Source organism: Neodiprion lecontei, chromosome 5 (genome assembly GCF_021901455.1).
Source record: "Neodiprion lecontei isolate iyNeoLeco1 chromosome 5, iyNeoLeco1.1, whole genome shotgun sequence".
Lineage (NCBI taxonomy): Eukaryota > Metazoa > Arthropoda > Insecta > Hymenoptera > Diprionidae > Neodiprion > Neodiprion lecontei.
Window position 1 is genome coordinate 1,822,599 of NC_060264.1, and position 27,358 is coordinate 1,849,956.

Sequence of the window (27,358 nt, forward strand, 5' to 3'; positions counted from 1 at the left end):
GAATAGGATTCTTGGGACTCGTGGAACCATTTTTATGTTGCGCAAATCTCCGTAAACTCACTCTCGTCGCAACCTTCATAACTCTGTCGCTCCGCACATACGTGTGATGTCTCACCGCACCGTCGCAAGTATACTATTATTTTCATTTTCGATAAAGAAAAAAAAAAAATACGGTACACTAAACATTCGTGCATAAATCGTGTTTGCGAAAAGAGTTGAAGTTACTTCACTGTTAAATAATTATCCCACTATTTACATCTTTAGACACTTGGTTTCGTCATTGGTTCGTTTTTTTTCCATTTTCTTCTCTCAACGCGACTCGCGTAACATTTGCACACTGTCGAATAATTGATACGACTGTTTGAGAAATTCTTTAAACAAATGATGAATGTATACCGACAAATATTTTTCAGCGCGTGAAATAATAATCGGAAAGAAGACCATCATCTTCAGGGTCGTGAATTTTACGAGCGTTTAAAGCGATTTACCGCGTGGATATTTTAAACGTTAGCGAAATTCTTCTCCGAACACTTCACGGCACTGGTTCTGCTCTCAGTGCCACTGGAGCAAGTTCGTATCAAGGTAAACGCCGTTTTTAACGACTTCGGTTTACGCGTACATGTCTTCCCTATCCGCTCCAACGCCGTCGCCATCTTCCAAGCTTGAGAAATTTAAGAAATGGGCGGGTCGGTGAACCTCGTGGTAAAATTCTTTCGGATTTGCTAATTGCAGTTCGTACTTCATATTCGGGTCGTGTCTCACGCCTGTGAATTGTTTGAAAAGTCACAACATCAATTATACCACGTTTAAACGTAATCAAATATTCACAGCACACGAAAAGCACGCAATACTCACCCATGAAGTTGTAGTTCCAAGAACCCTGACTAGGAACCATAAAGAAGCCCAGGAAACGATCAGAAAGCAGCATTTGTACTTTTTCGTAGTGACTTGGAAGATATCCTTTGGGATTGTTTCCCTTGTCCGTGTTTTGTTTCCCCCATTCAAATCCACTATAACAAAAGTGATTTTTCACACATTATTTACCATTTGATTGCTGATATACTTCATCCATTTGAGGATACTTCTATGACAAGCAGAATTTTCAAAACCTTCAGACATCCAAAGAGTCTACCTAATGTGAAGCTGCCGATAATGTAACGAATGACTTTTACACCGAATATTTAAATGCACCCAAGTTTTAACTCTCGGCGTGATCCAGGGCGTTTGAACAATTGAATTTGAAAATCACATACCTAGGAGTGAGTTTGTATGCCGTGAGGGAACATGAACCAGGGGTGAAACTGCATGTAATGACAATTGTTTTCTCTCCGTCCCATCCAGGATTTTCGGCCATAACTCTGGCGTGCGTTGATATGTCCTAAAAATAATCGTAATTCTTGATAGGCGAGTTGTCAGTTAGTATAACGTTCCTACACTGCTTATACGAAAGAACAATTTCGAGTACTAAGCATATAACGAAAGTTACATACTTGTGGAGATAATTGAGGCAGTTCATTCGGCTGAGTGTGTATCCATCCAAGCGGTTCCATCTCTTTGAGATATTGATGGTTTGGCAAAGAACTTGGAAGATGCACAGTTTGATGTGTACCCCATTGTGGGGCCATTACTATACACCGTATCTCCTTGACCTGAGGATTGTCGGGAGGACTAATGCCGTACAGATACCCTGCGATCTAAACAAGAGTGATTTATTATTACGAATAAATCGACAAAGCAGTAAAACTATCACATAGTCAAGTAGCGCGCATCGACATACCTGCGCGCGTAAGTCAGAGATGGTGACAAATTTCTTGAGAACATTCTTTGGCAGTATATAAGTGTACCCGGTTTCCTTGATATCGTCAGACGAAACGTATATGTGGTTAGTTCTGAGGTGAAGATTGGTGGCCGAAATAGCTCTCACTCGCCATTCCGTTTTTGAACTGAACGTCTGAGTTTCATAGTTTGAAGTAGTGGCGGTGATAATTTCGTCACCATGTTTGTTGACTGTTCTAGTCGTTGTTGCAGTGAGCTGTGATTGCTCTTTAGTCTGTTTTTCAATCTCGGCAATCTGTTGTCTCTGAGCCGACGGAGCGCTGATCTCCATTCCAAGAATAATGTCACGAATTTCAGACTGTGTTAGCGATGCAACATTGACGCTGTTGGAGAAAAGTTGGTTAGCACGTTAAAAAGTCAACCTCCTCGCAATCAAATAAGACGAAATATAGACCGCTTACTTGTTTTTCTTTCCATAGTCAGCCAAAATCAAATCCTTCAACTGCACTTCCACCTTGATCCACTCGTCATCGGTAAGTGACGGCCAAATATGATGCGGCTCTGTGATAGTCGTTTTGTCAGGCTTGAGAACAACTTTTGTTCTTTCTGTGTTGACATGTAACGCTCGCAGAATCAAGATCAGACGTGAAAATGCCTGTGTGATGAATTTCATAAATGAGAGTTCAATCAGCTCCGTTGATTTTTATTATTCGTACGATATGGTTAATTTTACTATGAAAAAAACAAAAGCAACTTACCGTGTACGAAGAAATTGTTTTCAGCCAATCGTCATAGAGATTGAAGAGAACCATTTGAGGTTCCGTAGCCTTCAGAATAAGGTCACCAAACTTTTCTACCTTAAGACAGGCTTGGAACGGAAGTTGCAACTCCGAACCTTTGATAACGATGTTAGGGAAGTCGAGTAAATGAACCTGTAAAAGTTAAGTGAAATACTGAAGGTTGTTTTTATTGCTTCAAAAATTTGGTTCATGTTCCATTAACATGGTTGAAATTTTATCCGTACCTCGAGAGGATCCAACATTCCTTTTCTGGTTACGATAATTTGTTTAGGTTGTTCTTCAACGGGAAGAGACCGAATCAACGCCGCAACTTCCTCGGCAGTTTTCCATTTCGCCAGCTAGAATGTTTCCATATTATCGGGCGTTCGTTAGTGATAAATTAGCGAATTTCAATTACCTGTCCGAGACGCTTTTGACCAGCCCAAACCGAGGTGTGAATAATTTTGAGGAAAAGCTGTCCAGTGCGAGGGTTGAAGATAAAGATGGCACCGTTGATAGGTTTCGTAGTCAAATTACCTTCAAAAGTCTTGTGAATCGTTACTCGGTAGACGTTTGTATCATCGACAAACCTGAAAAAACCAATAATTTTTCAATTAAAAACAGTTGTCATGAAGTAACTTGTGCTTGCCGACAAGACGTGAGGAAAAAATAATCCACCTACCAAATAATCTGATTTGAGAACAGCTCTCCGTAATTCTGTGACGATAGGTAAGGCTCTGTTGGTTCTGAAGAGTAGAGTTGAAGAGCCTTCCTGATGCGCTCTCTTAGTACATAAAGCGCAGGGTTGGCTTTCATTATCTTTGCCATCGCTTGCTGGATAAGAGGCTTACAGCCCGGGAACCAGTTACCATATGCGCTGTTTGATGAATGATAAAATTAGCCTTGGTAATTTTGCAAAACAAATGATGTACCGTCTTTTACAAATTACCTGTGCAGGTTGTAAGCCAAATCAATGGCGATAAGCAGCCCTGTTGGAGAAGGATAAATCGACATGTTGTCTGTTGTATAGTCCAAAAACTTCGCCCTTGCGTATCGTTCAATGTCATGAGAATCGTAGTCACCCCACCTCAATTGGACATCAATCCAATATTTTTGGGTTGTGGTATTGTCCATCATGTCTCTAAAATGCGACAACACAGTTGCTGATTACGTCATGTAAGTTAAATCAATGGACTACTTATATTAATTGAATTGCAGTCCGAGTGAAGATTGTTAAAAGTAGCGATGACTCACTTTGAATCTGCTAGCAAAGATGGTCTGGACACATTCCACTTGTACGCAGAGAAGAGCAAGATATCGGCGCAAGACGAGTTCATCTTGTAAGACTTTCTCGGGTGGATAGTTTCCTTTTGTACAGTTTCAATCTCGAGAGCATCTAATTCTTGATCAAACACTTGACACAGATCCATGACGATAGATTCGTGAACCTTTTGCCACAAATGGGCACGGAAGATTTGAATCAGGGATATTTTTAGCGTGGGAATTTTTCCGTGCATGAAAATTCCAGTCAGATCCAGTTGCACCTATGGCGAATAAAAGGAATGTTATATCCCTGCTCATCTGGTGGCTGAAAATTATGGAGTTAGTTTTGGACGCACCTGGAATCCAACGTAAACGTTGGCTCTGTTGATGGTCGGCGACCACCACAAAGTAAAACGACGGTTCGGAATTTGATTTAAACCAGATCTCTGTGCGTTTGTCAATTTTTTGTACTTCATCGACTCTTCAAATCCTGATGCCTTCTCCCTACATTACGAAAATAAAAGAAATGCTATAAAAATGTCAATCGTTTAGATTTTATTGCCAACACTATTAAACAATGGCAAAATACTGACCAAAACAGACCTTCCCAGGTAGGGAAATACGTTCCTTTGAACAGAGTATGCTCAAGGATACCTTCGACTCCTCCAAGCGCTTGGATCATATCAGTTCGGTAGTTGTTCAAGTTCCACAATTTACCGTCGTGACGTTGATGGGTCCACCAGAACGGATTTTGTTTGAGTACCTGTAACACGAGTTACCAAATAAAAGATACGACAAATTACTTGGGCTAATTTAATTTGGGTTTCAGGAAAGTTTGAAACAATGTAATGACCTGGTACTGTTTGAATTCTGTTCGGATTCTCCATCCTTTGTCATAGGCAAGAGTGTGCCTATCCTTTTGGAAGAGTGTGTTTATCCTTGGTATACCACGGTCCCAACTGTCTTCAAGATCTTCCAGAGTGAGACGACGATTTTGCGCATTCGCCTCTTGACGCTTCAACGCGTACTCGGCCCAGACTCGTTGAGAATCAATGAACTCTGATTCCCATGGCTGAATGTATCTGTACAAGTTGGGAATCAACTGATCCTCGTCGTGGCTCATTCCGGATCGGAAATGAGTAATTCCAACGTCAGTTTGCTTTGACCATCTCAGATCAGACTGAAATTATCAATGAAAAGAATGAAAGATTTGAAACGACGCACACCTGACTGATACATTATTGAAATATGTGCGAATTACCTGTGGAATGAGAACGTGTCCCATAGACAGCATACCGAGTCCTCCAAGTTCTTTGGGAGTATAGAAAACGACAGGTGGAAATCTCGAAGGCATTTTAGAGTTCAAACCGATCTTGATTCTGGTTTGAATTTTGTTCTCACACTTGACAAGTAGATCCAGAAGTTCTTGAGTATTGACAACAGCTTCGCGGAAGTAAGTCATGAGACCGATGAGCGCAGTGTTCCATTTGTTTACGATTTTGGTGAAAGTAGTCGACCCAGACGCCATGAGGATCTGTCTGACTCTGTTGTGGAATCTCTGAAGACTTTCGTCGTCAACTCTGAGGAAACACTGTGCCGTCCTTTCCTTAGTGATTTCATTCTGCAGATTCCAAACTCCGTCTCTGTGCGTGAATTCTTCATGCGTCGTTCTGCATTTTGGTAATATGCGACACTCGAAACCACTCATGTTGAATAACAAATTGGGATTGTCTTTACTGTAGACACTCACAAAACTATTCTCCCACTGAATGGTGGTCGTCGACCGAGGCAATCTGTTCTTTATGTCCCAGAATACGGCTCGACCGCTGCGAATTAAAGAAAAAAGAACTTCAACAGTAGATAATTAATCGTTTGCGTGAAAAAATTAGAAATTAATGTATAAAACGGCCAAACACTCACAGGTTTACGTCGTGTTTCATCAATCGCATTCTCGCATCTCTAGGCCAGCACTTCTTATTGTTGTAACCTACGATATTTTCGTTGTTCGGATCTGGATGTTCGGTCAAGTACCGTTGTATCAGATCTCTGGCTTCTTCTGCTGTGAACCTGTAAATATACTTAATGAAATTTCCGCAAGAAACTTTATATTACCTTCACTAAAAAACTGGATCACAATTTTACCTGAGAAACAAGTGGATTCTATCCACGTATCTGCAGAATAAACGAATTGGATGAGCCGTTTCAGAAGCTACATCTTGGAAAGTCAGAAAATCGTTGGGCATTTGCGGTGGCCCAGCCATTTCGCTTGCTCTTTGCAAACCGAGCACGAGTAAGTCCAATACCAAGCCATAGTATTGTGCTATGAACGAAGCGAATTGCAGACCTCTTATAATACCGTAACTGTTCGTGTGATTCATGTCCTGGAAATAAGGTAAAAAACTTTGTCAATCGTAAAATCCTGAAGAAAATACGACAGTCCTGAAATCGATTCAACTTGTCATCATCTTGGAAACTGTATCAGGTATGAGAAACCAGTACAGGGCAAAAGTGATCGTTACTTTACGAGGCACTAGTAGAAGGCTGACAGATAATTGAATTATTTAGCAATTTCTACATCCTCGAAATTTCATAATGTAAAGAATATGGAAATAACAATTACCTTGTAATTTATGACAACGTTGTTCTTTGCTGTCATGTAATCAGCGATATTGTGATCAACGATGAGCCTGAGGAGTCTGTTCAGCAATGTTAAATCAATTTTTTCGTACAATTTCTCAAACTTCGACTCAAGCAGGACGTTGCACTCGCCTTCACTAACATCCCACACATCCTGCAAGTTGTTTATACCCTGACACCACTTGTACACCAAAAGTGGAGGCGGTTCTGTATCAGATGGCTTTACCCAGGGTGGGAAAAGTCTGCGTTTGTCCGCCTCGTACCAGAGATACTGATCCAGGTACGCATCCGTGATTTTTTCCAACGGCTCAACGTCATAGACGGGAATCAGGTGACTGTAGAGATCCATAAACTCGATTCCGACCTAGAAATAGATCGCGAAGTTGAGAGAGAGGACATTTTTGGGGAGAAAAAGTTATTTTCCATATCAAACAATTCAGGTTGTGCTATTTTTCCAACTAAAACAGGCCAGATGTTCATCTCAGACAAACATCTGCTCACTGAACCAGAAGTCAGCCTCACAAATGGCTGATTTCAGACCCCTACACAAATCTGTCATCATGAATATTCAGACCAGAACAGAGTAATGGTTTTGTACATTAGCAAAAACAAAAACACACAATAAAAGTTTTACGATGCTTACCTCTTTGAACGCCCTCTGCGTCAATAGATGACGTTTAATCCTTGACAACGCCTCATGAGGATTGTCGTAGGCTTGTTCAATCAATCCGAGTTCCTCTCGCTGGCTCTGATTTAACCTTGACTTGACGCTGTAGGCTTCCTTCAATCTTTCCAAAGCAAGAATCAAAAGTTTCGTGTCGTGTTTGTAAGACAATGGTGGGAATGGTATTGGCGCAAATCGACGAGACTCAAGCCAGTGAACTGTCGTTGTATAAATGGCAACAGCTTCTTCTGGAGAGATGTACGGTCCATCCTAAAATTAATTCGACCGCAGAAAATTAGCATTACTTCGTGCGTCAGGTATTTAATCGAAGAATCAACCTTTTAACACTCACTTTCAAGTAATTGTGTTGCCTCTCCTGCTCTGCCTTCAAGTAGAGTCTTGTCAGACGTCCCAAGTTCTTTTTACAGACTGTCTTATCGACTGTAGCACCTCGCCTAATACGTTCGCGATTGTAATGTGCGGTGTTAGTCCACCAGTCAGCCTTCATCTTCACGTATCGAAGAATCATATTTTCGATCGGAATAGGCAGCCCTGGAACCTATACAAAAAACAAATTGTCACTGAAGAGTGATGAAAAAAACGAATCAAGAGATGAAACGGAATCAAGTCACAAACCTTCCATGGAATGTTAGCTTTCCAGCATCTCCAAGCCTCGCTAAGATGTTGAAGAATTGTTCTGGCTTTGTTCTGTTTAATACCTTCAGGCATCATGTCAACGATGTCGTGCATCACAGAGGCTCGCAATTCGAGATCGAAGTGCGACTCGACTCGCTGTTTGGTCACAGTCTTTGCAACCCCTTTGGAATGCCGTCCCTCGAATTGCCTAGACAAAAGATTACCAAGCCAGCGTTCAAGCAGCGGTGTGATACCACGCATGAAGAATAGCCACACTCTCCATCCAGGTGCCCAGAATCCACATCCGGGACCTTTGCCTACTGGACCCTATCATCAGCACACGAAAAAAAGATTTTTTTGTAAAACACGAGCTTTACAGAGTGAATAAATTCAAGAATAGGGAAACGGTACGTGAAAAAAAAAAGCAAAAAAATACTCACAGTGTTAAATCTGTAATAGATAAGGTGCTTCAAGTCTTTGCACATTCTAATCTGCCTCATCAGTTTGTACTTGTAGCGATACATGCCAGTAAGTTGTCCGACATGAGCAAAGATGTATTGAAGCCCGTCAGCGAGTTGAAAGGCATCAACGTTGTTCAAACGGTACTGAACGTGAGAATCGATAATCAGTTTGGTCAGTCGGAGGATTTCACGACACAGATGGAATGCTGAAAGTAAAAACAAGCATTACGACTAGCACATTACAGTCCAAACTTATGATCTTTGACATTTTTACCACTCACCATTTCCAAAACGCGACTTCTTTCTCTCTTTGGTGGTCAAAGTCTTGACCGGTTTCAAGTTAAAGTTATAATCAAGATGAAGATAGTTCAAATTCTTTCTGTGAATGAGCAAGTTCAACATATTGTATCCCTGCCTGCATACTTGAAGACCAGCTTCTACCCAGTCGATAGTTGTAGTCTGGAAGAACTTGGTCGATTTGAAAGACCTGAAGAGGTATCGTTTTTTCTGTGGCTTTGGAGGCCTGTGTTTCAATGCATTCAGGACAAAGTACTTTAGCAATTTCTGGTAGCTGACACGAACTTTGACTGGCTGTCCTGGTGGACAATGTTCGCGGTACCAAGATTTTACCAGGGGAATATCAATCGCTCGTCTAGTTCTGCCAGATCGCGTGTTAAACGGACGTGGTGCCCAAAGCAAAGCAATTCCATTAGCCGTGTTGTCTGTATAAAGCGGAGTCTCCTGCAAAAATGGCTGAACCTCTTCAGGCAGTACAAAATCTTCATCTTCTTCAAGAAGAGGCTCCATTGTCTACGGAAAGAGAGGATTTTCTAAAATTAAATTGCGAATTGTGGAGATTTTGAATGAAACTCGATGAATAAAATACAGTGTCGTCATTTTGGAAACTCCGTTAGTCATGCTGCGCTAACGCAGGGCAAAAATGACCCTTCATCTACGAGCTATTTTAGTTGAACAACTCATTGAACAGGGATGTCGACGTGGAACAGCTCGAAATCAAATATGATAATCTCTACACAGCATTTATTAAAGTGCAATGGATGTACCTTCAATGAATTTCGGTGTGAAATCGGGTTGATCAATGGGTCAAAATAAAAGGCAGGTAAATCTGGATCCTCGGTCTTGATGTAGACAACGTTAGGAGCGTGGTACCTGCGACCAGGATGTAATTAAACAAATACAAGGATAGTACTGTTAAAGTTAAAAATTTGTCTGTGATTTCAGCAGTCGCCCTCTCTCCTCTACGAGGGTGACGAATAACGATCACTAAATATTTTACCACACGGCTAGTAAGACCACATATAATTTTAATATTGTCTTAAAACTGGTGTGGATATCAATATAATAACAGAATCTTCAGAAATTTAAAAAATAATCTGCAAGTAAAACTACCTACCACGAAAGATGAACGAAGTGTGGCATGTTGTTGTACAGATAAGGAAAAGCGATACGATATTCCGTACGAATTGGTTGTCGGATGATTATTTTATTTATGTCGTTGAACTCGTTCCAATCCTCATCAGCAGCATTTGAATCCTTCACAAGGGGCTCAAACTTAGGACCGCCAGGAATGGCCATGTTCAAAGCTTTTGCAGTAAAGAACGACTTTGGATCAAAGAGGTAGAAGAAATTTTGATCAACCAAATCAGTCAGCAGCTGATTGGCCAACCGATATAATGTTGCCATTTGTGGAAGGGACAAGTTCCACTTACGATAAGTTGATCCATTAACATGCCTGGAAATTATTAGAAAAATTTCGTTGCATGAAATAATTTTGGTCATGTTTCTTCAGGCTGCTAAATTTTGAGTATATACGTAAGTCTATTTCAGATTAGCGTTTGATCCAATCACAACGTTGCATTTGTTTTATCTCAGACAAGCAAACAACAACGCTGCAACCGTCAGACCACATGAATGACTGATTTCAGGACCCCTACGCGATTCATCATGAAATTGGTGTATAAATGACGTATATTGTCAGGAGTTGGGCAGCAGGTCATATATTGACGCCAAAGCTGCGAAAGGTCCTGATATTGCTAATGAAATAATTCAGTTCACTTTCAAGAAAAATTTCAGCTGAGCTCAGCATCATAATCAAGCATTTACTTACTTCGTCCCAACCAAAGGTTTGTGCTCGTAAAACCATGTAGCAACCGATTCGTCTTCCTCCGAGTCAAGCTCGATTTGTATGGCTTCCAAAGGCTCGACATCCAACACATTGTCTGCATAATCTAGAGGCGGTTCTTCGTCATCGAACGGAGGAAATCTCATTCTTTTGAAATGTCTTCTGTCTCGTTTCTCACGCCTCATCATGATCCACATTGTTCTTAAAATTAAATTCACTAGATTTTAATCACGATCAAACATTGGGCCGAAGTAATTATTTGACCTTTTTTTCTCTCTTAACAAAGAGCTGGAAATTCTTTAAAAACTCACCCCCACTGAGCGATATAGACTGGTTCAATGACCCATGGAATTTCATTGACAAATGTGATGGCTCCGGTGATATGATACAGCACTTTGACGTCCCGAATTTGTTCCCATGGCATTGGCATGTTTTCCAACAATTTCATCACAGCATGAGGCATGTATTTCAGAGCACTGTAATTAATATAATGACCGTATAACAAAAGGTGAAGACAAAATTACAAACAAAAAATAGAGCTTCATTGAACACTGATACACGATAATTACCCCAAATAAACACGTTTGTCATGTCTGTATTTTCGGCTGCTCATATCTCCATGATCTCTAATAATCTTCCTTATGTGCTCAGGCGGCATATCCTCCTTCTGAGCATCGACGAACCCAAATTTACGTTTTTCCGCAAAACGTTTGGACTGTAATTGCTGCCACTTTTGAGCTAAAATTTGCAGAAAGTGGGATAACGAAATCAAGTTATCTAATCATATGTGAACAGTTTTCATCAATGAATGTTATTTGGAAATATATCAATTTTTTAGATGTTTTCTTCAATCACTAGAAAATAATACACATGCGTAGAGGACCTTTTCTGTCTTTCCAACATTAACAATAATAATCCATTCTTACCTTTTTCCTGCAATTTATCTTCGGAAATAACTTCGGGCTGCTTAGGCAGCTGCGGTAGCGGCGGCCCAGCCATTGCTTGCATGTGAGCATGATGGGCTGCCTGAGCATGAGCCGCTGCTTGCGCGTGAGCTTGCGCAGCTGCAAGCTGAGCGTGAGCCTGCTGCTGGGCCATCATGGTGGCCCATGGGTTTGGGCCCAGCAAGTAAGGCGGTATAGACATTTTGACGCTGACTTATTTAGCTGAAAAGAAATTTTTTAAATCTTTGATCAATCAGCTAATTATTATAGAAATTATGAGTTGAAAAAGTAGTATAACTAGACGTAAATGAGCATATAAGAAATCGTGCCAATTGACCTAGATATCATACAATCCGAATTAAATACGTGAAAGTAAATCAATACGGAAATACAATGTGGCAAGAAAATGTCACGTAATCTGTCAATCATTTACAGAGTTATTGAGTAATAAAAATGCGGCGTTGAGGCCTGTAAATACACATCCTTTGGTTATGGTTGACTTCCATTGTCAAATTGGGATCTTAAAAGCTTTTATTACTTTTATTCGATTAGTGAAATAATTATGATATTTTTGAGGTTATATAAGCAAAAATTTCCGCTTAGTGATCAGTCAAAATCGACGCCGACCGTTGATTTTCATTGGCGAGAATGCGGTGAGGACAAAAATCGTCAGCCATTTTGATCACGAGAATGTCGTGAGTGTTGTATTTACCTTGGTTTCTGTTGCAAATAGGGTATCGCTAGTTGTTCAGCAACATCGCGCCCAATTTGCTCTTCCAATTAATCAACTGGTGTTATTTGGCACCTGATTTTCGTCCGTCTATACGTATCTTTGCGAAACGTATCTCCTACGTTTACAAGCCGACATGCCGAACGAAGACGAAATTACTCGAATACTCGAAATCAGTAGCGCCGCTACAAAATGGCGGCTGCGTTTACTAAACTCTTTGTAACACTGAGTCGACTTCCGGTCACTAAGGTTACACGCATCAACCGTCGAGAAAAATGCCTGCACTTCGGCGTGGAAAGTCCACTGAAAGTCACATTATACGATAATAATTTTCACCCCATATCCGCGTCTAAGTATACCTGACTAGTTTGTGGTTTTGAGCTCACCTTAGTGAACATCCGGTCGGCGAACAGGGTAGAGGCAAGTATGGTAGAGGAAGACGAGAATACAAGAGTGAACGTAGCCTTGACGCAACCTTTTCCGCGCAAGGAGTAGCTTGATCGCGAGCCGTGCCAAGTCGTGCATCAGCCGAATTTTAGAAAACAGTGTAAATTAATTACAACAATTATCAACGGCGGTATAAGCCAGAAGACAGAAAGATGAACGGATTAGTCAGAACCGCTCTGAGGGCCTCAACTCTCAAGGGATTAACACAATCTACCGTTGTTGTCGGCGGCACGGCACGAAGGGATTTCGCAAGAACGATGTGGAACATGTGCAGCCGGCAAAACGAACTTGCACCACTAACGAGTTACAAAATTCAAAATCCCAGCGATTTTTGCAGCTGCGGCTGCTCCCGAAAGGCACACACCAAAGGTTAGGGTCATTTTTCAATGTCACCTCGTAACTTCTCCGCCCGAAATATAATTTACTATTATTATTATTATTACTATTATTTGGTTTTTTTTTTTAGTGATAATTTTCTCTCTATTTATTCAATTGCAATTTTTTGTCATTTACATGGTTGATGCTATAGCGGAGAAAGAATTGGGACTCTTTTTAGCTGAAGAAATTGTTGCGGAAAAGAAGGCACAAAAAATGAAGACCATTCCCACAGAGTTAGACGGCTTTAAGATATCGTTAGATGGAGCGGAGGTTACGCTCACCAAAAAACATGGAGATGAAACGTAAGCCAAAAATTGTTTAGCGATCTTCTTGCTATAGTTATTACAATTTTGTGACAAAAACTTGACTGAATTCGTAATTTTTTAGCATAACGATAAATTTCAATGTCAATCATACTGTCGATTCTGATTCTGAACCCGACATTGACACCCCAGAAGACAAGGCTGAATTTGGAGAAATGAAAAGCAAGCCAAGCTTCGAAGTTGATATTGAAAGAGGAAATCAAACTCTAGGGTTCACATGTTCATTCAATAATGAACCGCAAGCTTCTGGTGCCGATGATGGCTACAGTAAGTTTTTTTTTCCCTCCCATGGACCAAATTAAATTTTAAAAAAATCTCGCCATTACGAAATATTGAAGTTACATTTTTTTCTTTATTTTCAATTTGACTAAATTTACGCTGCATTCTGTTTTAAAATTGTGGTTGATCGGACGTGAATGGTATCCAAAGCGTTGAGTACAAATTGACAAACTTTTTGTCTTTTTGATAATTTACCTTTGGAAAAGTAAAGTGCTACCGTTGGCATTGGGTAATATCATAAACAACGAAATTATCTCAGTCACGGTGGATCGACAAACCCTTATAAAAGTGCAACATTGCAACTTACGTAAATAGAAAAATGAAAATTAAACAGAGTAGTAAGTTCACTACATGAAAGAATTTTGACTTGTGTCCTGTGCAGACGATATCTTTGGCATAGACGAAATAACATTGTACGAAGGAGAACACAATGACAAAATTTATGCTGTCGCTGGTGATGTTATTGATGGCGTAAGTATATAATAACAGATATGGCATAATACTGAAAAAAAATTTTTTCCCTTGCAACGACATTGTAATGAAAATAATCATTTCATTCGACAGTATCTTTATGATTTACTGATGAACTATCTTGAGGAGAAAGGAGTGTCAAACGAATTTGCTGAGAAACTGATCGAGCTGAGTACGACCTATGAACATACGGCATACATCAGTTTACTCGAAGGTCTCTCAAAATTCACATCTGGAAAATAATTCCGTTATTTGAATGTCTGTCGAATGTCCGACATGTTTACCATTAATCAGAAGAACTGTACTGTATAGTCTTAGGTCTCGTAAATAAACTCTTCTTACATACGCCAATTGTGTTTCCCATAACTTTCCTCTCATCTCTGAATACAAAATACGCATGGAAAATAAGGAATTAAAATAAAAAAATGAATAATTTATATGACATTGAACACGTGTTTGATAGTTTTCTATACATTTATATTACACATATGTATACACACATTCTTGATACTTGATAAGGAAATATGGAATTCAATTTGCTAAACTATTGGCTCTGTAAGAAAGTTGAAATCATTGTGCTACGAGCCAATTGTTATACATTTAAGCTAGTCTCGAGTAGAAGCTTTGAAACGTTTTTTTACATTTGGCATTCCTAAAGCAGAATGCCTTGGAAATATTCAATTGATAAACCTGAGTGTAATCAATAAGAAGCATCGAATGTCTCTTTAAAATTGCTGAGTGGTGACAATAATTAAGAATAATCTTTTCAGGCATTAATAATCGAGGTTTAAGCTTACTACCTTTACCGCCACACAAAGAGTTTAAAATAAGTAGCTATTGTTGAACATATATGAAGCCGAAGCTAGCAGCCAAACGTGTTTAACTTTTTAGAAATAGAGAAATATCGTTCAGTTTTATCAACATAATTCTATTAAAGTGTCGGGAGTTCGAGGTATTTAAATAAATTTAGATCTTCGTATTTCACTACCTTATCCGAACGAACATTAGAAAATTTGGCTCCTAATTCCGGCTGCTAGCTTTAGCCTTATAAACATATTGCATAATGAAATCATTCATACCTAGAGATATAAAACAATTTTACCTGAAAGTAAATTCATATAAATTACTTCAATCTTTGTTAATAGCTTTTATTCTACTGAATTAAGGATCCGGCGATGCATGCTTCTGTACCGCCGCCTCACTGTTGGTAACTTTATGAGGTACCGATGGGATCGTAACTTGTGCCAGCGGCATGCACGGCGAGCAAAGCATAGCTGACATCCAAGACGATATTGGCATCCACGGTCTATCGACTAATTGTCAGCTGCGAGGCGGGGCTGTTTTCTCCTGATCTGTACCTAGGTAGTTAGCTTCCACATCTTTAATCTCTATGTGCTGATCCTTCATAGCTTTCTGAAATTTGAAAGATGGAAAATCATTGGTTGCGAGAAAAAAGTACAGAGCTGAATTTGAAACTGAGGATTGATTAATCTTGAGGTTGACATAGTTTATCGAAGAGATTTCAAGTTTTCGTTTCTTTGCGTCCAACTCACCGCCACGCACTCTTTATAGACTTTGAGCAAGCTAGAGCACATCGAGTCGTTTCTATCGCCCTTGAGAAATTTTTCAGAGAACCAATAATTGAAACAAGCGTCGTATTTCTGTTTTAATTCACTGCATGCTTCCATGCTGACGTTCGGCTCAGTCTGGTCACGGTGACAAAAACCTATTTTGAAATAATAATAACTAAATAGTAATAAAATTACCTTTACGCACTGCTGGTAGACTTTGAACAAAGGAGCACACATGGAGTCGTTTGTTTCCCCTTTCAGGAATTTCTCAGCGAACCAGAAATGGAAACACGAGTCGTATTGCTTCTTGAACTCATTGCACGTCTCGCCAATACTGTTCATGAGGAGATCTGTGCTACTCGGACTATTTCTGAAAGCAGACCCAACCGACTCCAACACGGTACTTCCAAAGCCTTTGGCTTGCATTTTGCATTTGCTGATAGAGTATTGAATCGAATCCTTTAGAGTGAAATTACGTTTTTTACAATGTAAGTCAAAGGCTATCCTTGATAGATATTCGATATTTGGCTACAACAAATTTAGCGTTAGGTTATGCCAAATGCAAGCCACTAATTGAATATAGATGGTAATATTCATATACTCGAAAACTTGACAGATTTAATTTATTGACAAGTGCCGCAAACAAAACGAAAACAGCGTCTTTATGTCTTAAAATGACTGACGAGAATCAACATATTGAAAAATTTTAAGGTTAAAGTTTTCGAGACAGAATTTAACCTTAAATATTTTACATCATGATAATTGTAACAACTGAGACAACAGTGTTCTTTCATATAACGTTGAAGGGCCTGAATTTGAGGTTACGTTGTTCACTTTTCTTTGCGAACAGCCGAATGATTGCACGTAGGCATATTTTTTTATCAATACGGCGCAAAGACTTACCTGCGTTAATTGTTAATACGGAGCTAGATTGTCTCCTGGAACAATTTTATGTACTCTCTGATTGAATTAAAAACGCTCGTACGATGTGTCGTAAATACATAAAAAGCACCGTGGTTTTGATCGTAGAATCTGAACTGTCAAACGTCGAAGACAAGCTGAACGGACAGAGATTTTCACGAGGAGCGAATGAAGCAACTGAGTTAGTCGCGTCTGTAGCGTGCGTTAAAATATATTCAAGAATTCAGCCCATCGATTCTGCGTGCTCGACTTATCACGTTCGGAGTGATTGTGCCAGATTGTGCTGATTGTAGGGTCGAAATTTTCGGGTGCCTCGACTTTCGAGAGCCCGGCTCGTGTTTTTCATGTTTCCGAATGCTTCCGAATGTTTCCGATTAGTTTCAAAAACCAATTTCGTGTCAGATGGCGCCACGAAATTGTGTCTGCACAAAAAACGCAAAGGCTTCTCTTTGCACGTCGCGTGCGTTTTCCGGTTTTTGGTTTTGCGTCAAAAGATCCGGCGCTTTTGGGCGCTTTGGAGTATTGTTGACAAATAATGTACTTATATCTACCTACGTAATAATACCGTTCCTCAACGAGTCATTATATTTGCATACAGGGAGAAGTTTTCAGGAAAAATAAAGTCTGACATAAAATATAATCTTATCTTATGAAATGTGCGGTTAATAAAAATAGCTGCTGGGGTTAAGTTCACGTTGTTGTTTATGCTTACCCTCATTTATTCCTTGCTGGTTGAACAATAATCACTTGTCACAATGGACGACCAAATTTGTCCCCGTTGTAAAACGACCAAGTACAGAAATCCGTCGTTGAAGTTGATGGTAAACGTGTGTGGACACGCGTTATGCGAAAGTTGCGTCGATCTCTTGTTTTTGAAGGGTAATTATCGATGCTCACAGTTCCATTACATCGTTTTCCATTCTAACGCTTATTTACAAACATTCAAATACATGTTGTTATTATTTTCTCTTGTAGGCTCTGGCGCTTGTCCCGAATGTCAAATACCGTTGCGAAGAACAAATTTCAGGATCCAATTGTTCGAGGACTCGATGGTAGAAAAAGAGGTAGACATCCGCAAGAGAATACTCCGCGACTTCAACAAAAAAGAGGAGGACTTTACAACGCTGCGAGAGTACAACGATTACCTCGAGGAAATTGAAACGATAATATACAACCTGGCCAACAATATCGACGTAATAGAGACGAACAAGAGGATAGAGCAGTACAAGAAGGCGAACAAGGAACAAATTTTGAAAAGCAAGTCCAAGCTGGGCAGGGAGGAATACGAGCTTGAGGAATTGTTAGAGCTGGAAAAGCAGCAGGAGGAGGAGCGGAAATTGGAGTTGATAAAGCAGGAGGTTGAAATGAAGAAGAAAAAAATACGTGAGAAAGAGGCTCTCATCGACGAGCTAATGTTCTCAGAAGCGGACGCCGCGAACATTGTCGAGACGTTCGCGTCTACGATCCAGGCGACCAGAGAGGAAGCTAAGGTCGTGCCAGTCGCAAAAGTAACCCAATTCAGTACCGGAATAAAATTCGGCAGACAGGGTCAGCAGACATTCATGCCTGTACCGAAAGTCGAGGAAGGTCCTACCTACTGCTACAAGCGTATCGAGCAGGAAGTCGAAGGTCCGCATCCTCCTGGCTGGCAGGAAATGGAATCTGGCGGATATATCGCGCACGTCAGAAGCGAGAAGCCGGCCGAAAAAGCCGGAGGCTTTAAGTCGAACATTGCGTGTTTGAGAGCGCTTCAGGAAGCGATGGCTGGGCTGTACCACAATCCCTCGCAAAGACCTCCCGAGTCGATGGCAATCTGACCCTACGACTGGTCATAAATTGCCGACGGTCTCCCGTCAGTTTGTTAAAAACTCCTGACGATATCGACTGACTGCGATGAAAACTAGCTTATTATACCCAAATGGTGAACAGACACTCCCAGGCTCATGTAGTATCGTGTAAATAATATATTCGTGGGCTGCTTTCACAACGAATTATACATTTTGTACGGCTGTACCGCTTTCATTATATTGTAAGAAATTGTTGACAATTTAATGCTTAAAAAGATGAGGATGATAATAATAATAGTAATTATCGTTGGGTGGAAGAGTTTGTAAAAACAAAATAGAGGTATGCGATCGGTAGTTTGACGTTTATTTTCTTTGCACAATGAAAATATTAAAATAAACAGAGGCGGTAAATTAGCGAATAAGCGACGTTCCGACAAGTCAAGTGATTCGGATTCAAATCTGCCCTAGCCTCCCGGCATCGAAGTTGGTACGACGATTCGTTAACAGATGGCGCCAGCGCTGAGTGCCAATAAATTCGTGCTCGGCGGTTAAATCCGAAAGGCGCGGGGTATGTATAAGGGAAGAAATGTTACACACCGTTTATGCACGAGGTCGAGGAGTGTCGGCGGCGAAAAACACTTCGGTAGATTAATTTATTTGCATTTCATGAGTGCAGCGCACGCCTCGGACGTATTTATCGTCCGGAATCAACATTTTTACCGAATTCCAGCCGAGGTTCGCCGATCTTTGGATACAGCTTCGCGTAAATAAGGTAAGACAATTTTCAAATTTTGCGTGCAGCGGCTCCTTATTTCCCGACAAAAACTGAAGTTAGTAACGATTCATACCTCGTAATTTTAGAACTGTTTGAAATACAGTAAACCGTAATAAAACGTGACATGTACTGATATTTGCAATCATAGTTCCTTCGAAATCGTTTGTTAAAATAAGAAAACACTGATTTTTTTCTCAACGTTTCGTTACGATAACGTTGCTAACTTCAACCTCGTCTATTTTCTTATTTTCACAAGGGCAATCGATCGGTATGTTTTTTTGTTTTTTTTTTTATTACGGTTCACCGAATTTCAAACAATTTCAAGATGAAGAAGTAAGGATTCTTCCTCAACATGAATCGTTACTAACTTCAGCTAATCGTTTAGACGCCAATTTGGGGGGGGGGGGGGTCAGGAAAAAAACGAAAGACAGTCGAAGATAAAAATGGCGCAGCGCTTCCGCGAATTCAGTGCGCCGCTGCCGGAGTTTGCGGTTTTTCAAACTGTCAAGAATTTGTCACGGATTTGCCGGGCACCCGTTGTAAAATGATAAATTAGCGTTCGGTGCCTGTAATAATGATGATGATAACACCGCGGTGTTCTCTGAGCCTGAGCTTTCTCTCCTCGTGTATCCGTGCTTTTACTTGCGTTATAACTCTTATATTACGTGCCCGGCGTCTCTCCGTTCTACCGGTATAGCTGCGATAATTGAAATTTTGATTTATGCTGAACCTCGGCGATACTCTCGTCTTGAAAGCTGCAGCCGCCCGCCGAAACAAAACGGAAAGAATTGCCAAATCGCCTTTCGGTTACAAGTAAGTTGAAGTCGACTCGCGGTTACGCGTATTTTCACCACTATCGAAATAAAATTTTCACAATTCTTCGCCGTTATGTATTATTCTCTGTTTCTTTCTTCTTCCTCTTCATTTCCCACGAGTTATACACCGTCGTTATATTTTTCACGAATTTATTTAAATTTGTGTCAAAACAAAAGAAAAAACAATTTTCGAGTGTCGTGGTTTCTATTCGTTTCACTTTTGTTTCTTTCAACTTTTTATATCCATCCCATCTGCACGCGAGATTCAATTGTTAATATACCCAATCAATTAACGTTCTCAAATTTTAATTTGACGTAAAAACTGAACGAACTCTTTCATAAAAATAAAATAATTGAAATTCATCCCGTCAATTGAAAAACACAATTGACTTGACATGAGAGATTGATGAAATAAAAAAATAAATAAAAAATAGTTGCGTATCTCGAATAAAAATTTTTTTGAAGAAAATCATCTTGCTTGTCCATGAAGATTACGAGAAAAAAAAAAGTAAGAAGCAGAAAAAATTACAATACACACAGAACTCAAAGGTGCAAATCTCGAGGTAAATATTATAGGTATAAAAATTCGTCACACACTTAACGCTCATTTTCTTGTATTTGCATCGTGATTTGTCTCCCCTCAAGTATCTCGGAGTTAAGAGTCACGTCAACTTGTAGATACAGCAATTAAAAATTAATTACTCTCGTATATGGGTACACACAAGTTATACATAAATGCATATATGCTACATACACATACACACATATATATATATATATATATATATATATATATATATATATATATATAATATATACGTGCATGTGGTATAAATACCGGTATGAGGTGCAATCAACGCTTTCGGCGGTTTTAACAGTGTAATATTTACAGAGATTCCCAAGTAATTTGTCGTATATACATATATATATATATATATACTTGTATATATAAACATATATGCATATGTATGTATAGGTAATATCCTGGCTTTGGAGTCTCGTTTTTTCAAGGAACAGATAAGGATTATATTATACCGCAGCGTTATACTAGGTCTCAGTTTGAACTGCGGCCGTTTTATTTACATTTTATAGTTTCATCTCTTTCCACGAGTATTTCTTTTTCCTTTTTTTTCTCACACACCTTTTAAGAATATTCCCGAGATATCTTCAATTTTTTTTTCTTCGTACTCACATTTCCTTCTTCCTTTTCTTTTTTTTTTTTTTTTTCTAATCCCAATTTCTTTCTATTTTCACTTTTCAGGTATAACATTCGTCGTGTGCTTTTTAACATTCTCCCTTTCTTCGCGCGCGCGCTGTTATTTGCGCAAGGTAAATAAACCCTAAAATATCGAAACGGTGTTCGTCATATTTCTCAGAGATACGAGTTATTTATTGTATTATAGACAAACACGCGCACGTCTATGTATCCATACTACGTACATGCATACGCGTATCGTTATTGCCTCGCCTTATTTTGCCGAGATCAAAGCGTTTATCGTCGTTTCATGCCGGCGTACAAATATTTTATTACTTAATTATACGTATACATGTGTATATGTGTATGGGACATTCCACGCGAACTCGTAGTAAACGACTGACCCTGATATTTTTTAATTTCACCAAGTATTATTTCTACGCAAGCACGACCCCTGAAGCAAAGCTTCGAAAAAAAATTTTTTCAAATCCATCCGATTTCCGCCTATTTTTGCAATGCGACGAGCTGCGCCGAATTTAAATCATCCGTACCGCGCCACTTGACCCAGAAGCAAAGCTGAGCTATTCAAGTATTATGTTATACCTATACAAGTTGCGGTTCGAGGATTTCGATCAATTTCCTGCAGCCGTTTGTTTAACTCGCGTAGGTATTCGTTCACAATTCCCGTGCGAAACCCGTGTAATCACGCGTTGAACGATTCTCGCGTACAATTGTATTATACAAGTTGGATACATGCGTTTACATATGTATACATGTATATAATTGTCACCGTAATTATAGTGTGTTAAAAATTTTATACTGCGAAATGACAGGGTCGAAATTAATAACGTTCGAACAAAATCTCAATATTTTCTTATTTTCATAATGATTTTTAAGGAACTAAGATTGCGAAATTTGAATATGTTTTGTTTTCTTCGGGTTTACTGAATTTCAAACAGTTCGAAAATGGCGAGTTAACCATTTTTTCCTCAGCATTAATCGTTATATATAAATCGATAACAGACTTTCCGGTAACAGCTGGAAAACTAATTTTCATTTTGCACCTTGAACAATATTTTTCGATTCTGGTGTAAAAAAAAAAAAAAAAAACCGAGCTCCGAAATTTTCGTTAGGATAACAGCGGCCGAACTATGACGGCTTGTAACGAGCCTGCAGGAGCGGAATAAAATTTGGTGCAGTATAAGTTTAAGGCGGAGTGTTGGTGGTGGTAATAGCGGTGGTGTATACATATAATAGTGTTTGAGCATAACAAGAAGGGTGGGCATGCCTGATTAGCCATGCACAATGAGGTAGCTGCCCATGCAACAATAGCAATGCCGTAAAAGAGAGCCCTTGTCGGCTGAAACCAGCACCTGGTATACAGGGTGTACGTAAAGTTAATTCGCCTCGTTGTTATACCCGTCATCTATGCAATGTATAACGCGCCCATTGTGCCTCAGTAAATACACAAATACTGTGCTGTGTACGTTCAACCCTTTCGGGCAGAGTGGAATGCTCAGAGTGTCATGTAAAAAATTTTTACATCTTACAGTCATCCTTGTAACAGTTTATTTACGACTTCCAATGATCTTTGTTACTTCTTATAACCCCAAAAACTCCCGGGTAACAAGTTTCGGTGAGAATCGTCGGGTTTTGATACTTTTTTTCGATTTCACATCCGCCATATTGGATTTAGAAGTCATCAAATTCCGACTTCAGATTCGTGATCAGCCAACAATTAAATTCAGGCCAAAATATTAATTTGAAAAACGTGTGATTGAAAAGGTTAATCAATGTCTTGCAACAGCTGTGCACTGAGACTCGATCATTCGGTGGGGTTTTTTACTCGAATCTCACTCGTCGGGTCAGCCAAAAGACAAAAAGAAAAAAAAAAACTCGAATAAAAAACGTGATGGAATCAATGTTTCTTACATCTAATCGTCGACTCTTTCAACGATTTTATAAATTACATATTATACCGGTGATATTTTATACACGATTGTGTGAATCGAGGTTATGAATTAAGGTATGAATTTCGCAAGCTTAATTCCCGATTTTCCGACATTGTTCGAAGATGACGAACAGGTTTAAAATATCCTTGCCGTCCCGCTGCCGATCGTTCGATCGAAATCTATCATCAAATATTCTCGACAAATATCTTACTATTTAAAATTAATTCGAAGCGAGTCAAATGCGGCCATTTTAATTATCCGCGTACCTCGATTCCCGCTCTCTTTCAATTGTTTCTTCAACTCGTTCGGATCCCGCATACATATATACTTACGTCGATATAATTTCACTCGGCTCGACCGATAACCTAGAAGGTTTTATTTTTCAATAAAATAAAACCACATCGCATCACCCTCTCCCTTCAAACACACAATCGTTCCAATTCCGAAAACAAACGTACCCGTAAATCGCAAAAGTAATTCCCAAAAAAAAAAAACAAAAAAGAAAAAAAAACCGGGAGACGAATTGGAGCCGCATGCGGGACCGTCATCGGGCATCGGTGAAGAACAAACGCGTAACCAGGACCGAACGGATCGGCTCATCGGCTGTTTAAGCGACGAACGTGTGTGCCTATCGTCTATCGCAAGGTAGGGGGTGTCCAAATCTCCAATTAGCCCTCAAGTCCCTCCCCTCGGGTATCCAATCGCACGGCAAGGACGGGTTTTAGTCAACGCCCTCAATCCCCCCTCGTTTCGTACGTTCCTCGTGGCGTTTCACGAGTCACAGTCAGTTGGTGACCGCCGAACGAAACGGTTCTACCGCCGCCGCTACGCCGGGTAATAAACAAATCGCGCATAATTCACCGTCGCAGCTTGTCTGTGATCCAGGCGAGCGACCCCCTCCCCCGAAAGTAATAAAAAAAAAATAAATAAATATAAAAGAAAAATTACAAATCACGCCCGAGGTCTCGCAGACAATTGTATTTGTCGAAACGAATGATTTTCACTTGCGTGAAGTTTCGTTACAAACAATCATCGCGATGGTGATGATTGTATTCTAGTTATTCATTGCCTCTTCGACCGTATCGGGGGACGATACGAGGCGAATATCTTGAGGAACAAAACAATAATCTTTTGACGTGCGAGAATTCCTCTTCCGGAAAACTAAACGACAAGTCGAAACCCGTTCACGTTGCAAACTCGTCGATTTGTGCATTTCTATATCCTATGTATGTGCTTACAGACGTATATCCACGCTTTCTCACGATACAACGTATACGTCGTTCTTGCCGACATTGAATGCCTAAAAATTGTGATCCTCGTAGGTATTGTATTATACATACCGTTTGACGGATGCGTGTTTATAAACAGAAAAAAACAACAACAGCAACAATAATTAACGCGATTACTAACCGTAAAAACAACCGTTGTGTGTGATATTTAAAAAAACGAATCTTATGCTAAATCACAAAATTGTATATTCAATACATTATTATATACGTACATACACGTGTAATAATTTGTTAATGTAAAAACGTGGCAAGAACGAGAATAAGAGAAAAAAACGGAAAGAACAAGAAATAAAAAGCGTAACACCGGTTACAATAATAATAATAATAACAACAACAACAATAACAATAATTGCAGAGTATAAAAATTATATATATAAAAATTAAAAAATAATAAAAATATAAATAACAAGCGTCGGTTAAACGAGATGCTGGGCTAAGAGATAAACAGGACTAATTAATTGTCGGTATTTAAGGGGACGCTCGTAGAGGACGTCGACGGTGGTGGGAGGAGTGGGGGGAGGGGGGGAGGAGGAGGAGGAGGAGATATTTTATTACGTACAACAGTGTCGGGGTTTTTTTTTTTTTTTTTTCTTTCTTTCCCTTTTCTTCACCTTTCTACGCTTCGAGTGCAGTGTGACATAATCGCCAATTATTTTCTCCTCCCGCATCAGTGTGCAGCCTGGGTTTAGTTTATATATTATATATATGTATATGCGTAATACAATAATATCGGAATCTCGAATGGCCGAGATCGCAGTGCCTCGTAATACAACCACTACTGTTACCAGTCGCGTTTCAAATTGTATAACCGCTGGTATCGGTGCACCGTCATCTTCATCGTCATCGTCGTCGTCATCTTCATCGACGTCGACGACCACGATCATGATCGTCGCAATAATACTCGCCCTCGTCACTCAGCACAACGGGGTTCAGGCTAATTGGTGGTAAGTTATCGATTACAAACTGGTATTGTAATATCAAACGCTTGTCGTTTCGTTCGCATATCGTTAAATTTGTTATTACGTATGAGGAAGACGCGTCGAATTGGTTAATAATAATTGAAATATCGAGAGGAAGAGCGATCGAATTATACGAGAGTTTCTTTTCTTCTCGCGACTATTCTTCGATTGTTTATTTATTTTTCATTTTATTTTTCAATTTTTCAATTCGTGTTCTCTCTTTTTTTTTCTTTTTTTTTTTTATTTTAACCCGTCGTTTCCTCAATTCAATACTGTATTGATAATACAGAAATTTACTTGTCGTAAGCTTATAATATCGGCTCTTCGTTCGTACATGTATACATTGTTAGGTATACCTGTAATATAGTTGACGATCGGTAGTCATAGTCTGTAACGATCGTGACGGTTGTAAAAGTGCGTCACTAATACGCTTTTAACACGTTTTCCTTATTGTAGTGCAGCATGCGCAGCAAGCCTTTATTACACGCTGCACAGGCATTGCGCGTACCAACGTATTTAGAAAGTGGCGAGATTGTATTTTTTGTTGTTGTTGTTGTTGTTGTTTTTTTTTCCCCCGAGACCGAAGCTTTTGACGCTTTTTTTTTTCTTTTAATTTCGATGTTTTTTCCTTCTTCTTCTTCTTCTTGATCCGAATTTCGTGCGACAGACATGAGAATAAACAATATCTTGCGTACGGAAAAACGTGAAAAAACAAAAGCAAAAAAAAAAATTATAAGGTGGAAAAGAGAAATCGCAAGGCTGTGCAAAAGCTGCTTGCTCTTAAAAAAAAAAGAAAAGAAAAAGAATAAGAAATAAGCGAGGAGTTTAAAGATCGTACCGACGCGATGGGAAAAAACGATGAAATAAAATGACCCGGCAATAAATGCGAAAAGTAATAAAAAATCTTTCGTACAGCGTGTGTATAATATCGTGCATGGTGTTTGTCTCGTTATCGTAACGAGTTACATACAAACACGCGAAACGTAACTTTGCGTATAATAATAATAATAATAATAATTATTTACTTTGAAACTTTAACCCCGAATTTGCGGAGTTGCAGTTTTGCCGTTGCGCTTCGAGCTTTGAGCTTTTTTGCGGCGAACGGACCGGGCTAATTAACAAAGCCGATTTGCAAAACATTATATATCATTACGGTACAAAGTGTTTTTCCGCTGGTTACATTTGTGAACGATGCGAGGATGAAAAGATTTTTTTTGAATTTTCATCGCAGTCGCTTATTTTGTTCCTTTTCCATCCTTCTTTAATTTTCCTGTTATTCTTCGAATTCTTTTCTCTCCAGAGTTTCATTCCGTTATTTTCCTTTTTGTTTATTTATTTATTTATTTTTTGTTTTTTGTTCTTCAAATTTTATTCCTACCATTCGTACCGTTCGTACTATATATTACATATATTACATGACATACACAGTACAGGCACCTTGCATTGCTTACGTTTTATTTATTTTTTTTTTTACTACGTATCACGAATCAGCGCAGAAACACGTCTGACTAGTACTTACGTTACACGGGACAACGTTTCTGGCTGCATCAGATGCGCGTTGGTCGTACGTGACTTGAAAGTTTAGTTCAAACTTGATGCGCAACAACTATGCTCGTGTTTAGATGTGTACCGTGCACTACCCTTTACCCTACTTCTTCTCCTTCATCTTCTTCGTCCTACACGTATCAACGTGTACGCGATATCTAGTCGTTAACGTAACGCTCGTTATTCTCTTATCATCGCTACACTCGATCCTGGAACGTGTTTTTGAAATTATTTTTTTTTTTATAATATTATAATAATCTCGATTTCAGAGAACAATTTTTTCCCATGTTCGTGCCCGTAATTTACCGTTTCTCGTTTTACTCAAATATATACTGCGATATTTTCACATTTGTTATAGATTGTGCAAAAAAAAAAATTCGCGTTACAGAGAGATCTATAATTTTATGATCGAATATTGTTATGCTGTTCGAAATTTTCGCTGGGATGAAAAAGAAAAGAGCATAAAAAAGAAGAATACAGTCAATTCGAAGGGGTAAAATACGCAAATATTCTTTTTCTTCCGTATAATAAACACGGGACGACAAAATGATCATCGTTTCTGAAAACTTGGTTAAATCGATATTAAAAATTCGTTCAATAAAAATATTGTTGCTTAAC

The 27,358-nt window shown here is 39.3% G+C and overlaps 5 protein-coding genes across 6 annotated transcripts in view; 3 read left to right on the plus strand and 2 right to left on the minus strand.

Annotated features, from left to right (window-relative positions):
- Window positions 1-297: 297 nt before the first annotated feature.
- On the minus strand, window positions 298-12,215 carry LOC107220273 (pre-mRNA-processing-splicing factor 8). The gene is made up of 31 exons (XM_015658801.2): window positions 12,016-12,215; window positions 11,286-11,525; window positions 10,929-11,097; window positions 10,671-10,835; window positions 10,345-10,560; window positions 9,631-9,969; window positions 9,281-9,386; window positions 8,498-9,026; window positions 8,196-8,422; window positions 7,756-8,082; window positions 7,472-7,678; window positions 7,099-7,389; window positions 6,439-6,819; window positions 5,961-6,199; window positions 5,739-5,885; window positions 5,080-5,644; window positions 4,672-4,998; window positions 4,412-4,581; window positions 4,175-4,322; window positions 3,810-4,099; window positions 3,505-3,696; window positions 3,238-3,432; window positions 2,974-3,145; window positions 2,801-2,914; window positions 2,535-2,708; window positions 2,238-2,431; window positions 1,778-2,159; window positions 1,491-1,694; window positions 1,254-1,378; window positions 856-1,010; window positions 298-764 (listed from the first exon to the last, which is right to left on the minus strand). The coding sequence occupies exons 2-31, from the start codon at window positions 11,503-11,505 to the stop codon at window positions 610-612; spliced, it is 7,125 nt and encodes a 2,374-aa protein (XP_015514287.1). The 5' UTR covers window positions 11,506-11,525; window positions 12,016-12,215; the 3' UTR covers window positions 298-609.
- A 218-nt stretch (window positions 12,216-12,433) lies between these two features.
- On the plus strand, window positions 12,434-14,282 carry LOC107220275 (complement component 1 Q subcomponent-binding protein, mitochondrial). Its single transcript, XM_015658802.2, has 5 exons — window positions 12,434-12,849; window positions 13,010-13,160; window positions 13,246-13,448; window positions 13,843-13,931; window positions 14,025-14,282. The coding sequence occupies exons 1-5, from the start codon at window positions 12,633-12,635 to the stop codon at window positions 14,172-14,174; spliced, it is 810 nt and encodes a 269-aa protein (XP_015514288.1). The 5' UTR covers window positions 12,434-12,632; the 3' UTR covers window positions 14,175-14,282.
- Window positions 14,283-14,391: 109 nt separating this feature from the next.
- Window positions 14,392-16,736, minus strand: LOC107220277 (TP53-regulated inhibitor of apoptosis 1-like). 2 transcript variants are annotated; one of them, XM_046740884.1, is made up of 3 exons: window positions 16,406-16,736; window positions 15,698-15,961; window positions 14,392-15,344 (listed from the first exon to the last, which is right to left on the minus strand). In XM_046740884.1, exons 2-3 carry the CDS (start codon window positions 15,926-15,928, stop codon window positions 15,252-15,254), a joined length of 324 nt encoding a protein of 107 aa, XP_046596840.1. In that variant the 5' UTR covers window positions 15,929-15,961; window positions 16,406-16,736; the 3' UTR covers window positions 14,392-15,251. The 2 variants fall into 2 exon arrangements, with proteins under 2 accessions (XP_046596840.1, XP_015514290.1); XM_015658804.2 differs by having other exon boundaries at window positions 15,698-15,872; window positions 16,406-16,731.
- A 32-nt stretch (window positions 16,737-16,768) lies between these two features.
- LOC107220276 (CDK-activating kinase assembly factor MAT1) lies at window positions 16,769-18,564 on the plus strand. The gene is made up of 2 exons (XM_015658803.2): window positions 16,769-17,302; window positions 17,399-18,564. Exons 1-2 carry the CDS (start codon window positions 17,179-17,181, stop codon window positions 18,238-18,240), a joined length of 966 nt encoding a protein of 321 aa, XP_015514289.2. The 5' UTR covers window positions 16,769-17,178; the 3' UTR covers window positions 18,241-18,564.
- Window positions 18,565-24,826: 6,262 nt separating this feature from the next.
- Window positions 24,827-27,358, plus strand: part of LOC107220942 (protein Wnt-4-like) — a 49,325-nt gene continuing 46,793 nt past the window's right edge. The window contains exon 1 of the mRNA XM_046739779.1: window positions 24,827-25,180. Coding sequence (XP_046595735.1) covers window positions 24,942-25,180 — 239 coding nt within the window. The 5' untranslated portion in view covers window positions 24,827-24,941. The remainder of the gene's footprint in view (window positions 25,181-27,358) is intronic.

Excerpts from the sequence above, each read along its gene's own strand:
- LOC107220275 (XM_015658802.2), top strand. The coding sequence starts at position 12,633 with ATGAACGGATTAGTCAGAACCGCTCTGAGGGCCTCAACTCTCAAGGGA. Across the intron at positions 13,161-13,245 it reads AAAAAACATGGAGATGAAAC|CATAACGATAAATTTCAATG; the intron begins GTAAGCCAAAAA and ends GTAATTTTTTAG. Across the intron at positions 13,449-13,842 it reads TGGTGCCGATGATGGCTACA|ACGATATCTTTGGCATAGAC; the intron begins GTAAGTTTTTTT and ends TGTCCTGTGCAG.
- LOC107220277 (XM_046740884.1), bottom strand. The coding sequence starts at position 15,928 with ATGCAAGCCAAAGGCTTTGGAAGTACCGTGTTGGAGTCGGTTGGGTCT. Across the intron at positions 15,345-15,697 it reads TCTACCAGCAGTGCGTAAAG|AAAGCTATGAAGGATCAGCA; the intron begins GTAATTTTATTA and ends TTCAAATTTCAG.
- LOC107220276 (XM_015658803.2), top strand. The coding sequence starts at position 17,179 with ATGGACGACCAAATTTGTCCCCGTTGTAAAACGACCAAGTACAGAAAT. Across the intron at positions 17,303-17,398 it reads CGATCTCTTGTTTTTGAAGG|GCTCTGGCGCTTGTCCCGAA; the intron begins GTAATTATCGAT and ends TTTCTCTTGTAG.
- LOC107220273 (XM_015658801.2), bottom strand. The coding sequence starts at position 11,505 with ATGTCTATACCGCCTTACTTGCTGGGCCCAAACCCATGGGCCACCATG. Across the intron at positions 9,970-10,344 it reads AAACCTTTGGTTGGGACGAA|GCATGTTAATGGATCAACTT; the intron begins GTAAGTAAATGC and ends AATAATTTCCAG. Across the intron at positions 4,323-4,411 it reads ACCTGGGAAGGTCTGTTTTG|GGAGAAGGCATCAGGATTTG; the intron begins GTCAGTATTTTG and ends TTCGTAATGTAG.